Source organism: Equus asinus, chromosome 17, assembly GCF_041296235.1.
Source record: "Equus asinus isolate D_3611 breed Donkey chromosome 17, EquAss-T2T_v2, whole genome shotgun sequence".
Lineage (NCBI taxonomy): Eukaryota > Metazoa > Chordata > Mammalia > Perissodactyla > Equidae > Equus > Equus asinus.
This window is the reverse complement of record NC_091806.1, coordinates 38,463,211-38,479,364: the sequence shown is the minus strand read 5'-3', so window position 1 is coordinate 38,479,364 and position 16,154 is coordinate 38,463,211. Positions and strand designations below refer to the sequence as shown.

The 16,154-nt window shown below is 55.1% G+C and overlaps 1 protein-coding gene across 1 annotated transcript; it reads right to left on the bottom strand.

The window, feature by feature from the left end:
- Positions 1 to 643: 643 nt before the first annotated feature.
- Positions 644 to 16,139, bottom strand: LOC106844358 (membrane-spanning 4-domains subfamily A member 15). The gene is given in 8 exon segments (XM_014861759.3): positions 644 to 661; positions 664 to 756; positions 1,786 to 1,899; positions 2,257 to 2,349; positions 4,325 to 4,381; positions 7,083 to 7,205; positions 9,836 to 10,088; positions 16,001 to 16,139. Coding segments are annotated over 7 exon segments (723 nt in total). The 5' UTR covers positions 10,061 to 10,088; positions 16,001 to 16,139.
- Positions 16,140 to 16,154: the final 15 nt, after the last annotated feature.

The window sequence follows — 16,154 nt, the reverse complement described above, 5'->3', positions numbered from 1 at the left end:
CCATCCTACAGAGAAGGAAAATGAGCGTTTCTGGAGGCGGTGCGGGGACAATGCCTGACTCGGAACCGGAACCGGGACTTCAGGGAGGCCAGGGGAGCTGGAGGGCCCTTATATGTCATCTGGTTCAACGCCTCAGTTTCCAGGTGGGAAATCGGGCCCAGCGACGTGGCAGCAGATTACAAAGGAGAGAGCTGGTCCTGGGGCCTGAAGACACAAGGTCAGGCAACTGCTGACTGCGTGGCCTCGGCAGCTGGACTCAGCACTCCCTTCTGGAATCTTCTGGAAGATTCTGGGCTTTCTGAGCTTAAAGACCTCCCCAAAGCCTGAGAGTCAGGGTAGCCTTCGACCCCGACTCCCACTGATCCAGGGTTTCCCCAGATGAGCAGAGAGAAATGCAGAGTAGCACACGGGGGCATTTCCGAAAGGGTGATGGGGCCCGGGGAGCTGAGAGACACACACTCCTGACATCAACGCTAGCTCTTTTAGGACAGAAACCACTTCGGGAAATGTGTGGGACAGACGTCCCCGGGAAACACTTCACTCGGACACCACAAGACGTGAGGGTGGGAGGCGGCGGGCTCCCCCCATTATCAACGTAGGGGTGGGGAAAGGCTGGACTCCAACGGGCCGAGGGATCATCTACTCAGACGACTCCTTGGGCATGTACGCCACATTGTCATAGGCGGGGGGCGGAGAGGCTGCCGGGCTGTGGATGTTGAAGTCTGCGCTGAAGGCGTTTGGCAGGAAAATGACGGGCTGCAAAGAAAAAGAAAACCCCATGAAGGTCCTACCAGGAGCTCGCGCCTTCGGGGAGGGGTGGCAATAGTGCCCCCTTGCGGGGATTCTGAGAACAGCGTCCTCGTCATGAATTCTGCAGGTCTGAACTAGCCGGCTCAGAACTGTCATCCGTTCGACTGATATTTCAAGAAATTTTTACGGGGGCCAACTCTGATCCAGGCGTTGGGAGCACAGCAGTGGAGAAAACACACAAAAGTCTCATTTCTCTAGGAACTAAAGTTCTGGAGTTCTTTCTGGTCGGTCCCCCACTGGTTCAAGACTTCCATACCATTGCACTGGCCCCCTTGTGGCCTCCTTGCCTCCAGCCCCGCCCCTCCGCCCCTCCACCCCTCCACCCCTCCACCCCTCCACTGGACAACCCTCTTGACTGATTTCCCTGAAGCCAGCTCTACTCACCCTCCCCTTTGAGCAGATACTTCTCTGCTCAAAGACTTTTGATAACCTCACCTCCCATTTTGCACGAAGCCACCTCCCAGGCAGCACCCCCACACCACAGGCTGCATTTTCCCGCCCGAGGCAGCCTTTGCTCCAACTGGTTCCCCTGCCACGAATGCCCTCCCCCATCCCCTTCCCATCTTCACGGTCCTCCAGCTTTTTGGACACTAAGCTCAATTTCTACCTGAGTCATGCTGCCCCTTTCTGATGCCCCCTGTCTCCCTCGCGGCCCCTGAACTTCTGGAGGGTCCTACTCATCCAGGTACAGCCCTCTCCCTGGTGCCCCGCGCCCGGGCCTTCGCTGCTTTGCATCAAGGCTCACAGAGCCGCTGGTCCCTTGGTGCTGGTGCCCCTCTGTGGCCATGAGGAAAACAGTCCCATCTACTTTCCTAATAAAGCAGACTTTTTTTGGGTCCTAGTCTCATTGCAGCCTAGTCCCTCCAGATTGCTTCCCAGAGGGAAGAATGGAGGGGCTGGAAGCAGAGAGCTTTCCCAGCCAACAGCCTCCCTGAGAGGCCCAATTGGGGGTGGGTGTGCCGTAGAAGTACTCACCATGTTGGCTTGGGCGCGGGTGGCTTGGCACCCAAAGTGGGTGACAATGACTGCAATGAAGAACTCCAGGATGGTGAAGATGGTAAGCACGGCCAGATAGCCCCTGCCCACATCCTGGAGACCAAAAACCCACAGTCAAGGCAAGATGAGAATTCTAGAACAGAGGAGGAAAGGGGCCCAGATGGGAAGAACTCACCCAAGGTCACACAGCCCACTGGTGGCAGAGCTGGAGCTGGAGCCAGGCTTCCTGCTGCCCATCCCGTGCCCTCCCCTTTGCTCTACCAGGCTGCCTCTCCATCCCTCCCTGGGGTAGGGCCCTAGGGTCAATACACTCATGGGGTCTATTGGGACCGTGAGGCCCCGCGAACGCCCAGGCCTCCTGGTGCTACAAACTCTCGCCTCTGCCCGCCTCCTGGATATGGCTCTGCCCTTCTCCAAGCTTTCCCCTTCCTGGGGGCGTCTGACACACACCCAGTTAGTGACACCAAAATCCATGAGCAGAATGGCCGTCCCAGCAAAGGCCGCCGTGGCACTGAGGATGTTCGTCCCCAGGCTGCTTCTTACCTGCGGGAGGCAGAGGGAAGGAGAGAGAGGAGCAGAGGGAAGGAGAAAGCACAAGAGGCAACAGCCCTCTCTGCCTGAGTCTCCCACACCCAGCCCTCTGTGGCCGGGGGGCAGTGGCCATATGGATGTGCATGGCTGTGTTCTTGATGACCCCTCTCCTTCCCTGGACCTCAGGAGAATGGCCTCTCTTACCTTCTGTCATCTTCTTGGAGGCTGTTAGGGAGAGGGGCCCATTTCCTTCATGGTCTCTCTGGGTGGGGTTTGCAGCAGGCTCTTCACCCACCCACATTGTGCCCCCACCCCGAGGCTGAGCACCCTGCAGGGGCAGCTGCCCCAGGGCAGGGGTCAGGGGAAGCCCCCTGCTGTGGACACCGAGGCCCAGTTGGGAGAGGTGTTGGGGTCATTTCCATGAGGTCCCAGGCAGCGGCCAGCAGAGCAAGGCACTGCAGACCCTGGCGGGGCACCAGGCAGGGCAGAAATGAGAGGCAGGTGCTGGGGGCCTGAGGTCGGGGTGGGCCAAACCCTCACCGGGAAGCTCAAGGCTTCAGGGCAGGTGGATCCCTGGGTGGTCCAGGTGACCACCCAGGGGTCACCCTGCCCATGCAGCCACAACCTGATGCTCTTTTGACCCAGTAGCTGATGCCTTCTGGTTAAACTGCCCTGGCCTTGAAGGGGGCACCACTGCAGGACCTACTCAGGTTCAAAGACCCCTGACTCCTCTTTTTTTATTTTTGATGACAACAAGGAGGTCATTGAGACCAGAGCAGCCTCTCAGGAAATCAATTGATTGATTAATTAACCCAACAAACTTCTCTGGAGCCCCTGCTGCCCACCAGGCACTGTTGGAGGCACTGTGAGCACGGGGGAGAGAATGTCAGGCCCCTGCCCTCCTGACTGTACAGCCTGAGGGGACACTGGCTTTGGTCCTGAGGGTCCCCCGCGGCCAGTCCTGCCCCCCTATAATCCATTCTCCTCCCAGCACCTGGATAGCTCTCCAGAATGTACATGGGGCAACGATGCCCCTGCTTAAACCCTCTGTGGCCTCCTGTTGCCCTTACAATCAGTTCTGAGCTCAGCTGCCAGGCCAGAGTCACCCCCGCATCTCCCTCCCAGCTCATCTCCTTCCACCTGGCTTTTTGCCTGCTGTAACCCAGTGTCCTGGCCCCTTCTGTGTCCTGTGATGCATGCGCTCTTCCCCAGGGCACCTTCCGCCCTGGGATGCTGGTCCCCGGGCTCCTCTGTGGCGGTCGCTCTTGGAACAGTGAGCTCCATGACAGCTGCTCACGGAGCCCTGACTGTCCGAGCTGAGCAGAATCACTCGCATTATCCCACCATCCCTTTTAGATTTTTCATTCTCTGTCATTAGCTTATTTGTTGGTTTGGTTTTTGGCTGTCTTACCAGACACCAGAATATAAACTCCATGAAGGAAGGTCTTGGCCCTGGGTGACCCTCAACGCTCCTGTTCAGAGCCTGCCTCGTCTCCCCAGTACCTGCAGAAGGCGTGGGAGCCTTCCACAGCCTGCACCTAGCGCATCTGTCCATCTGAGTTTCTTCCCTCCCCAGACCCTTGCTCTGGCCAACAGAAACCACACATGGTTTCCATAGCGACCCTGCCCATGAGCCCTCCTTGCATTCCCATGCCTCTCCTGTATTTCTGGATCCTGCCTGCCCACCAGGGCCCCGCTGAGCCGTCTCCTCTTCCAGGAGGGCCTCTTGCATCTGCCCTTTCTCTGGACGACCATCAGCACTTCATCGGTGGACCCTCACTTTCTGCCCTGGAGTGTATTTCGAAAGTGTATCTCGGTTCCTCCGTATGTAGGGCAGGGCTGCCTGGTGTCGTCCTGCTCCTGGCACTCAGCAGGCCCCCAGGCAATGCTTGTTGAAGGAGCCGAAGGAGTGAGCGTATTTGGAGGCAGAGGTGAGTGGAATGCAGCTGCGGCCCCGCCCCCTCCCCTGGCCCCTGTTCAGACTTACCAGGCAGCTGGTGTGGTTCTTCTCGGCTGCCACTGAGAGGGACCCAGAGATGATGAACTACGTGGGGAAGAGGGGACCCCAGTGAGGCTTTGGCTGGGACACTGGGCAGGGCACACCACTCCTGGGCTGCGTAGGGGCCATGGGTATCAGGGAGACGACAGTAACCTCTTGGCTGCTACCTTCGATGCCTCCTGGCCAGGCACCTTGGGATCTCTCTGTCAGGGTATCCCCTGGTTACCAGGGGCTGCTGTCCAGGGAACTAGGGCCACAGCTTGAAGATGAACGTGTCCATTGACATCTTATTGTCAGAGCCTCATAGGGAAGGCTTTGTTCCTTCAAACATTCACTCATGAAACATTCACTGGGCAGCAGGTATGTGCCAAGAACATAAGAAAGCTGAGTAAGACAGACAAGATCTTGCTCTCATGGGGCTTCCGTCCTAACTGGGGAAGACTGACACTTAGCAAATAAATATTAAGAAGTACGGGTGGTAGAGACAAGGGCTGTAATGATGTGATAAGCAATCACTGGGGCTACTTGAAGTTGAGCCATCAGGGAAGGCCTCTCCCAGCTGAGATGCAAAGGAGAGGATGCAGGGCATGTGATTATTTGGGGCTGGAGGGCGTGAGAGTGCTGGCTCAGAGGCTGGCCGCCAAAGATGGCTCCCAATGAACCCCGCATCATTGCACCCATGCACTTGGCACTTGCCTCGTGTAATGAACCTGGGCTGGCCCCGTGACTGGCTTAGCTGAGAGAATGCAGGGGGAGTGGCACCAGTTCTGGCCCTGATGTTTAGAAGCCCTGGCAGCTTCCATCTTTGCACTCAGCTGCCCTGCTGGAGACACCATGGGGACAGACCTCATGGAGAGGCCAGTGGGAGTTTGCAGGGGCAGTCCTGGGGTTACATGGACACAGAGAGGACGGGGAAGGAGCTGCTACAGCTGTCCAGGTGGTGTGGACCAGGTGGCAGTGTAGGTGGGGAGATGTGACCAATTCCAGGCTCTGCTTGGGAGGGCAGCTGATGGGACCTGCTGGTGGCGTGGATGTGGAGTGGGCAAGAGAAGAGTCTAGGCTGACTCGGGATGTCTTAGCAACTGGATGGATGGAGGGAGGTGCCATTTGCTGAGATGAGGAGATTGGTGGGGGGTGGAGAAACAGGGTTGGAATCAGGGTAGGAATCAGGAGTCTAATTTTGATATATGAAGAGTTGTCTCTTTGACATCAAGAGGCGATGTCAAGATGGACGTTGGATTTGGAGTCCTGCCCTCAGGGCTGGAGACAGACTCTATGTTGCACAGACAAAGAAGCTGAGCCCCAGAGAGAGGCAGTGACCTGCCCCAGGTCACACAGAGGAGGTCCGGCTGGGACGACATTCCTTTTTCCTTCTTATGCTTCCTTCCTGGGATTTTGGGATTTTTCAACTAAGAACCCCTTGGATCATCTGACAAAAGCTATGAGCCTTCTCTCTAGAAAAGTGTGCATAATCCACGTGTCCTTTCAGGGGTCCCCAGAGATCAGCCACGTGGAGACCCAGCCGAAGGATTAAACGTTGGAGCTCCCCCCGTGCTGCCAGGGTCTCCTGATGCTGATGTCTTCTATGATTGAAAAGCAGGGTTTTTTTTTCCCTCTTCCGCCATTTTTGAAATCTTTACGGGTGTCTATGTATTTCCCGTCACAGCCTGGCAGGAGGGAGCTCAGAGAAGAAAGCAACACCTTTGTTTCTCCCTGTTGCAATTTCTCCCTTAGATCTTCCTATTGGCCGACATTTTCCCCCAGCTTCGGTCACTACGGACTATTTGAAGGGCCAGGCCTGTCCTCATATCATGGCCGGGCGGCCATCTTTCTCCAGCTGTGTGTCAGCTCCTTTGGCCTCCCTTGGCCCCACTTTTGGAGATTCTGAGCTCTTGCTGGAGGCACCTGGCACAGGGGAAGAAGTCACTGTGCCCTGGGTTCAGGAACCACCATTCACTCGAGGGAGGTCCCCCTCAGGCAAGCCTCAGACTCTCTCTAAAGGGGGAATTGTTGCAAGTAATAGTCACCATTTGGTGCAGAATCAAGGGCTGGCAATTGGCTCCCACATGCATTAGCTCTTGATTTCCTCAAACTATGGGGCAGGCAGGGCCAGAACTATGGACCTGACTTTTTGATGAGGAAACTGAGGCTTGAGACTGAATGACTTGCCTAAGGGACTCTGTGCTAACGGGCGGTCCAGCTGGGAGGCTCAGGTGCAGACAGGGACGTTGTAAACGCTAAAGTGCTCTCTTCACTGAGCTGATGACAACGCCTCTCTTGACTCTCCAGCAGGGGTGGGCAGCCAGGGTGGCGGGGGTGTGGGCAGAGGAATGGGCTTGGGGGCTTCAGAGCTGGTCAGACTCCCAGGACACGGAGCTCAACGGTCGGCTGGGACCCAGAGGGGCGCTGACGGGATTCTGCAAGCCTGGGTCTGGATGTGGGTGAGGCTTAGGACCCAGGTAACACGGGTGGTTTGTGTCCTTATCCCCTGCCCCCATCCCCTTCATCCCATCCTTCATGGGAGCCTTCTCTGCGCCAGGCTTTTTGCTGGGAGCTTTTCATACATTGGAGGGGGGTCTGGCTCAGGCTTACGATTGAGGGTTTGCGGGTAGGAGCTGGATTTCGGTTCAGGCCCCCGCTCAGCCCCCGCCTAGGGACGGCTGTGCCCAGGAGAATGTGGTCGGGGGTTGGCCGCAGTGGGGAGAGGTGAGCCTGGGCAAGGCTCCCAGGTGGCCCCGGCACTCACGCAGGCTCCTCCCCAGAAGGGGACGCCGCCTTCGATGAAGAGCATCCCCACGTGGCCGCGCCGGACCATGAGCAGCACACTGCCGAAGCCCAGGTGAATGAGGCCGATGAGGATCTGCACCGTCTGTGGGCAGCGGGCAGCGGCTCAGCCAGGCAGGCGGGGCCGCCTCCACACCGCCCCCTGCCGGCAGCCGAGGACGCGAACGGTCAGCGACTCGGAAATAACCCCAGATTCCCTTCTTTTGAGAGACGTCGTTACAACCACCAAAAAAGACAGTTTTAAGAAGGAAAGCCAGTGTCCCACAGCCTGCGGGACCCACCCTTCTGTTTCCACGTCTCTACGAGTTTGCATCCTGCTCTGTGCTCTGACCACAGATCTCAAGCATCGCTCTGCGTTGCTCTCTGGTTTTCTTCGCCCTCATTTCAATGACACAACATTCTCTGCGCTGAATGCCCCACCTTTTCCTTCCCCATCCCCCTGCAGCCTGCACGGAAGATCTCCTTGAGCATCTTTCTCATTTGAGCGTCTATCATTGACCCATCCCAGCCGTGTGCTCCAGCTGCCTCCCACCCAACTGAAATCCGGACTTTTTTTTTTTCCAGAGGTGGTTTCCTAGCACCCCACTCATTCATTCTTGGAAGTGGGATGGTTTTCCCAAGGATGAGGATATGTGGGCTTCTGGTAAACCCTGTCACGTTTCTTCCAAACGTTTTTGGTAACAATTGGACTCTAGAAGTGAGTGGAAAAAGACATGGAAAGCCCCAGAATTCAAACTCTGCCTGAACCAGGAGCCCTTTCCAGCTCCTGACTTCTAAATGGACTCCTCCAGTGACGAGCAGCTCACCACCCAAACCAGCGCGGTCTGCTGATGGGCAGTTCTGACTGTAAACAACTAGAATCGTGTTCTGGGGGCATGCGGAATATGAATGTCTTTCTAACATGGGTGCCAAGAATTTGGACATTTATAGGCATGACCTCTTGAATCTTCTCTCTTTCGTTCTCTCTTTGGCTGCAAGTCTTTCTTCTTTTCAGCTTCCTTATGGGGCGTGGTGTCCCAGCTGCCAATGCCGCTCCTTCTCTGTAGGTCCTTCTTCTGCTCCTAGACCGCCACTGCCATGGCCGTCAGTCCTCATAAAACACAAGCTGCTGATTACGGAGTGCCTGTCTACACTAAGCAATGTGCTGGGTGTATTACGGACATTATCTCATTTAACCCCGGCATGATGAGGTAGGTATTATCATCCTAATTTTGGAGATGAGGAAACCAAGGCTCAGAGATATTCAGTAACTTGCCTGAGATCTCCCAGCTATGAAGTGGCAGGCCAGCGAACTCTAAAGCTGGTATTCTTCTCCCTGGGTGACTATCCCTAACACCTGCTTATAGTTTCCACTTTTTATGGTTTTCAACAATTTGTATAGGTCTTGTCAAATTCTTTTGGAGGTCATCGGTTCCCAGAGTCCGCTCTGAGGTTTCAGGATTCCAGCAATTCATAACTCCATCTTTGTTCACTGTCTCTAGTCTCTTCATGCACCCGTGGACTTGGTGCAGCCTCCAGTGTATAGAATCCTAAATTCCAGAATGTTCAAACCAAAACTCCTGGATGCTACAGAGCAGTGGTGTTGAAAGTAGAACTTTACAGTCAGGCTGTCCTAGGGTGCAGGATGCCACTTACCAGCTGTGTGGCCTTGGGCCAGTGACTCAGCCTTGACAAGTTTGTTTCCTAATCTGTCCAATGGGAACTGGGATCCCTTGTCTCACAAGGTGGTGATGGGAATTGAAGGAGATGATGCACGCAAATTTCTTGTGCACCTCTCAGGGGCAACTCAATAAATGAGAGCTGTCATCATCATCACTATCACCATCATCATCACCATCATCATCATCACTATCATAACTTTCACTATCATGGTCATGACCATCACCTTCATCATCCCCATTGTCACCATCACCATCATGATCATCTCTATCATCATCACCATCACTATCATTACTTTCACTCTCATGGTCATCACCATTACCTTTATCATCACCATCATCACCATCACCACTGCGTAAGCTATGTTTTCATCTTCTACTTGGAGAAAACTGAGGCCAAGGGACAAACTGAAGACACTCTATAAGTATTTATAGATGAATATGTGCATCTATCTATCAATTGTCTAATATTTTATTCCCTCCCAGAGACCAATATCTCCAGGCCATCTGAGATTGGAGATCTTACAGGCCAACTTCCATGGACTTTTAGCCCCACGGGAGCTGGCCCTGGCCTACCACCTCATCTTCACCTCATCTCCCTCCTTCCTTTGCTCATTGCATTCTAGTCATGTCCATGTTCCATTTTGTCTTTGAACAAGCCACACTCACTCCCACCCCAAGGCCTTTGCACTTGCTGTTCCTATTACCTGGTGAGCCCTTGTCCCCAGGCCTTCCCTTGGCTGGCTTCAGCCCAGCATCTGAGTTTTAGCTTAAATGTCATCTCCCCAGAGAGACCTCTCTTTCCACTCCTGCTGGTGTTGGCCCTCCCCCATCTGTCATTTTCGACCTCATTACCCTATTTGGAGTTCTCTTAGTCATTTGTTTACTGGATTTTTCTCTGAGCTCCAGTGGGGAAGCATGACTGGTGCATGACTGAATCCTAAGTATTTATCAACTGCCTCCTCTCCAAAGCATGCACAGATGATCCAGGGCTGGGGTGTCCCCTCCTTGCCCAGCACCTGCGCCTCGGATCCGTTGTCCCAGGGGCTGTTCTTACCCCTAGAGCTTTGGGCTCTCCGGTCAGGAATGTTTCCATAGGCCGCAGGTCTGGCGGCTGGGTGGCCCTTGGCGTCTGCGCCCCCAGCGGTGGCTCCTCGAACTGCACCACCCCGGGAGGCTGGCACATGGAGGTGGGCAGAATGGCTGGAGGTGGGCGGAGGCCGCTGGAGTTGCTGGGCGGGATGACGACAATCACGCCATTGCTGGCGGGAGCTGCAGACATTGTGCTTAGAGAACCTGGGACACAGAGGCTTGGGAGATAATAATGATAAGGTGATGGTTACATAGAGCTCTATGCAAATAGAGCTCTATGCATATATTTGCATAGAGCTTTTTAGTTTATAAACTACAGGCCTACCTACCCCTGCTCACTGCAGCCCCCAGAGATAGCACCAAGATCTCTGACTGCCTATGGGGAAGCTTTACTCAGAGACATGAAGGGATGTCAAGGTCAAGGGCCTCTAGGAGAGGCAAGGTCAAGACTTGACTTCTCCTCTCTCGGACCCTAGAAGCTATGTTCTTAACCTCTATGCTGGGTTACATAAAAGGACCTGCAAGAGGAGCACATATTTAAACCTGCTTTCCCCAGAGAGGGCAAGTGACTTGCTTAAGAACACACAGCCAGCGAGAGGCAGAGCTAAGCCAGCAGGTATCTCTCCCCTGGTGTCCAGAACTCACGCCCCATTTCCTGTCCCTCAGCCTGCACTCACGAGCTTGTGTAAATTACCCACCGTGGGTAATTTCCTGCTGTGGGAGGCTTTCTTTGGCGACCCAAGCCATCACCATTAATGCAGCCAATATGCACAGATTATGCAAAGTTCACGTGTGGCTGGCCCAGAGGAAACACTTTGCTGAAAATCCCCCAGCTGTTGGGAGATGAATTTAGTAGGAAACGGCGGAGTGGTGAATCTGCGAGATTATACGGTGAAATTAAAACAGTCATCCTTCTCATCAGTGTTAATTGGTGCAGCACCTGGCTGTGGAGCTAGAAGCTGGGATCTGAATCCTGGCCCCTCTGGTTACTGTGAGACATGGGGCAAGATGGCCACCTCCCAGCCTCAGTTTCCTTACCTGTAAGATGGAGATGATAACACCAGTAAAATCTCATGGGGTTTCGTGTGAATTAGGTTGAAATAACACCCACAAACCTGATAAAAGCCATCCTTTAGGTGTGACTCTAAACACAGAGTCCCTGCCCTCCAGGAGCCTAAAGTTTAGTTGGAGGAGCAAGAGAAGTTGGCAGTTCAGTCCAACAGACCATTCTTGAGTCTTTCCCAAGCAGCAAGCTAAGGGGCTGGGAGCACAAGGATGGATGATGACCAGATGTCCTGCTTCACAGCGGCTCCCGAGGTAGAGCAGGGCCACTGCCAGAGGAGAGGAGGGTGGAGGGAGGGGGCCCTGATTTGACCCCGAATGTGGAACTCAGGGGTGTCTTCACGGAAGACATGGACCTAAGACGAGGCTCCTCAGAGGCGGCCGCTCCTCTCTGTCGCCTCTCTCACCCCGTGCTCCTCTGCTTTTCTCTTTCTCCTTTAGTCCCTGTCTCCTTCCCCACCCATTGACCTCTTCCCTCCCTGCCAGACATATTTGGGAAGAACGGACAGTTGCTGAGGTCACTACTAAAGATCGCCTGGTCTGAGAGTCCAAGAAAATGGGACAAGAGGGTGAGAGGGCGGAGAGAACGTGAGTCTGGGCTGAGGAGGACCCACCTGGCCCCCGGGCTCTTTGCTTTTTGAGTGTGAATAGTGACCATGGGAGCCCTCATCTCATTCTGAGAGAGAGACAGGCATGGACTGTTAGTCGTGCTTAGAGATGAGGAAACAGGTTCAGAGACGGTGAGGGTGTCTCCCACGGTCGCACAGCACCTCAGTGGAAAAACTGGGATAGATCCTGGACTCCCGTCTCCCAGTAGAAGGATGCTGACTTTGTGGGATTCATCCACTCCTGGGTCTGAATCCTGCCTTTGTCGGAATGAGGGGACCAATGCTTGTCCTCCACTGGGTAAAGCAATAGTGCGAAAATGCTCAAAGTTCACAGATGAGTCAATTAAAAACAAATGGGCACTGAAGGGGTCTGCCAACTCTCCGCTTCCTCAATCAGTTCATTTAAAGAAATCATCCACATTCTCGCCATCATCTAGAAAGAATATTTCATACCTGAGAGGGAGGAAGGACATAATTTCAGGATAAAAGGACAGAACCTTTAAGTGGAACAAATTTAACTTGGTGAAAACCTTGTTGCTCTGACTGTGGAGTCATCATTTCACTAGGGACAGGCGAAAACTGTGCCCGAGACCCATGGCAATTGCTGGCATGTTTGTGGACATTCTCTGGGATTCCGAAGGGTCAGTGACTCAACCGGTCAGCTGGACGCTTCCTGGGCTCTGCGATGGGACCTGAGCAGCCCCAGAAGGGAGCACGTGTGGAATTAACAACATCTCTCCTGGGCAGATGGTGAGAAATGTGCTAAAACCGAGACCTCGCCCTCCTTAGGAGAAGAGAAAACACCTACAAAAATAGGCTGTCTGCTGGTCGGGTGGGTTAAGTGGCAATTGGGAGCATGAAAGTGTCACATAGTTCGTGAGACTTGCCATCTCCTCTCTCTACCCATCACCCCTGTGGCCACCACCAGCACTGCTGCACCCTGAGGCTGGGGACCACCCCTCTGTTGAATTCCAGAGGCCACCTGGCCCATGCCCTCGGCTACGTGTCACCCTGAGAGAGAACTCTTTTTTTCTTTACTAGCCAATCAGCCAGTGCGCCCTGGACACTAATGCATATGTATCCAGGGACAGACAAGTGGAAGAGAGGGAAAGTCATGGTCCCCTGCCTCCAGGAGCTGGCGAGATACCCTCAGGGGCATGGCTACCTGTGACAGAGACCCAGGAAACACCCAGCCATCAACAGGAGGTGTGTTATCAACAGCTGAACGAGCCGTGGTAGTCCTGGCCCCTCACAGGCACCGCCTTCACAGTTTGTGAAGAGTTGTCATCTGTATGAGGACCGCAGATCCTTACCACAGCCCTGTGAGGTAGGGGTTACTCAGCCCACCTTGCAGATCAGTAAACTGAGGGTCAGAAATTGCAGCGGCGTAGAATATGACAGGCCGTGGGCCTTGAAGTGGAACATCTTTGTCAGCGATGTTAAAACGGAAGTTTCAGCTGCGACCAGACATGCGAGTGAGCTGTGTCCCAGGCGGCCCAGAGGGACTTGCAAAAAGCAGGTGGCCGAGAACCTGCTGCGTGACTTGACACGCTCATCTGCAGAGCTGGGGGGTGGAGATGGAGAGAGGATTCTGGAAGAGGACGTTTAGGGAGAGCTGAGCCCCAAGTGTGTGGAGGGGAGGGGAACGCATCACCATTGACCTTAAGGTGAGATGGAGAGGCTGGCGGTGAGGAGACTTGGGGAAATTGACAGGCATGCCCTGCATTTTGGACCTGCCCGACTCCTGAGCTGAGAGAGGAGTTCTTGGGGGAGGCACACAGGAGAGAGACCCCCCAGTGACGGGAACTGTCTCCATAGACCCAGTGAAACATCTCTGCAGAGAAGTCTGCTTAAGCATGGCCCACCTCAGGGAGGAGGATGCCAGCTTACAAGAGTAGCAGGCAAGTGCAGGCTTCCTGCCCCTCCATCTCCTCCTTCCCATTATCTGCTCCCCCCCGGAGAGGGCAGCAACCGCACAGGTCAGCCGGGGAGGAGAAGGGAAAGCAGGCGGAGGAGGAGGGAAAGCAGGCAGAGGAGGAGAGGCCACCACATCCCCTTCTTACCTGGCCAAGGGCCCCGGTGTCCTAATCAAGCTGTTACATAAGACAAGACTGGACACTCCAATGACTAAATCAGGGCTGTCTGTCTCACCTGAGAGCAGCAAAGCCCTGGGACTGCCCCAAGGTCACTCTTACATAGTCGTTGTGAGTTTTTTTTTTGGTGAGGAAGATTGGCCCTGAGCTAACATCTGTTGCCAACCCTCCTCTTTTATTTGCTTGAAGAAGATTGGCCATGAGCTAACATCTGTGCCAATCTTCCTCTATTTTATGTGGGATGCTGCCACAGCATGGCTTGAGTGGTGTGTAGGTCCACATCTGAGATCTGAACCCGTGAGCCCCAGGCCACCAAAGCAGAGCGTGCGAACTTAACCACTACACCACCGGGCTGGCCCCTCGCTGTGAATTTTAAAAAAGATAATGCCCATCTAGTGCCCAGGAGAGTGCCTGGCACGCAGGAGCCATTCAATGCCTTTTAGCTTCTGTTGTTGTTGTTGACAACCTTATGAGGTAGGTGCTGTTAATATTTTGCTGGTGAGGAAATTGAGCTCAGAGATGTTAAGTGAGATGTATGACCTTCGGCCAGTCATTTAGTCTTCATGAGCCTCAGTTTCCCCATCTGTAAAATGGGGCAGGCAGATGGCCCCAGTGGGTCCCAGTCGTCGGACCTTGCTCCTCTAGAACTGGAGGACAGGTGACCTGTGCTCTTCCTGGGAACCTCTCTCCAGGACCCTCCTGGGCAGCCAGAGGCCCAGTGGCTCTGCACACTCCATCCAGGAGAGAAGGCTCATTTCCTGTCGTTTGGAAGATGAGCGAGGTGACTCTCCTAGGGTCGCAAGGTCAGGATCAGGGATGGAACCGGGAGACAAACCCAGGTCCTCTGATTCTACCTCTGCTGTTTCCCACCTCCCTGCAGCCCCTCTGATGTAGGGGCCACACCGTGGGGACACAGGGGCTGCACCAGGATGGCCTCGGTGAGCCCCAGGACGCCGACTCCACTTGGCTCCCTCAACTGATCCAAGGTCCCCTTGTCCTGCACTGACTTAGGAACATCACTGCCTTTGGCTGGGTGGAGCCCTGTCTTGGCCGAGCCGGCCCTAATCAGCTGGGACTCGTCTTTTGAGCATCTCTGGGCATTCTCTTTATTCTTGAGGAGCCAGAAGCGGCTTTGTTCACTCACAGTGGAGCAGCGTGGTGAGGTGTTCCCAGCTGGAGGAGAGAGGCTCCAAGGGGGGGGTCTTGGATGAAATGCACAGGAGCATATTGGGAGGGGGGCCTGCACCTCTGGGAGGAGGCAGCTTTGCTTAGTGGTTAAGGTCGTAGGCTCCGGGGTTAGCCTGGGGAGAACCCACCCCATCACCCTGAGAGCTTAATCAGCTGCACGACCTCGGGCAAGTTGCTTCACCTCTCTGGGTCTCAGTTTCCCCATCCGTCAAAGGGGTGGCTGTGATGTTGGTGGGAGGTGAGGTGCTCTAGGCTTCCAAAGATGCTCTGTGTACCTCCCCTGTCTGCAGCCTTGCTTCCTGGCTCCCCCCTCCCCCACATTGCCAGTCAGGCAGGAATTCGCCCCTCTATCTAGATCTGACCCTGTGGCATCAGGCTGACAGGAGGCCGTCTGGGTTCCTCCCATCCCAGCCCTTCCAGGATGGCCCAGACCTGCCCTGTGGACCTGGAAAGGACGCCAACAGATGCAAACACATGATGGAGGAGGGCAGGCCTCTCCCGTCCCAAAAGCCACTAGACTGGACCTTGTCCACCGCCTGGCCCCTCAGCGGGGCTCCACTCTGCTCTGGTGCCCACCCCCACTGAGGACCTGGGCTGGGGACAGCCCCTTCTCTTCTCTGGGCCTCCGTTTCCCCACCTATAAATGAGCGGTGAGCCAGTATTTGCCCCTAAACCCCTTTCAAGCTCAGAATCCCTGACAGATCCTTCTGTTTCCCTTGGAGAAGGGAAGGGCCGGGGCACCTGCTTCTGGGCTGCAGTCACCTTTCTGCCCCACCTGGGGTCGGATGGGAGTGGGTGGAGAGGAAGACTCCATTTTCTGGGAGGATGGTTAGGGTCCTGGGGTCTCTACGGGAAATCTGAGTCATCTGAGTGACTGGCTCTGAGGACAGAAGACAGACGCCGCTCCCTTACTCCAACCACCTGTGCGGTGGGGCCGGTGGGGTCTGAGCTGGCCGGTCCCTGTCAGTGGGAGGCCAGTAGTGGGGATGGCCCTGGGAGTTGTCCTGCCCCCTCTTAGTGACAGGTGGGGGGAGACCCACGGGTGGCAACCTTCTCTGCCCCGTGGTCTCTTCCTCCCTCCTCGCCTGGGATCTGATGTTCCCCTGCCCTGCCTCCCTGTTACACCCCAGGGACCGGGCTGCCTGGGCCACTGCTCCTGGAAGGGCAGCAGGTACTCACCGGGCTGCCACCACTGCTGTGCCCACTGCCGCTCGCTCCCTGCTGCCTCTGCTCTCTTGCAGCTGCCTCTCCTGAGTTCACACATATTCGTGTGAAAGGCTTGCTATTTGTGTGGGGCTTGGAAATCCACTCCTCCTGTGAGCTGCTGCCTCTG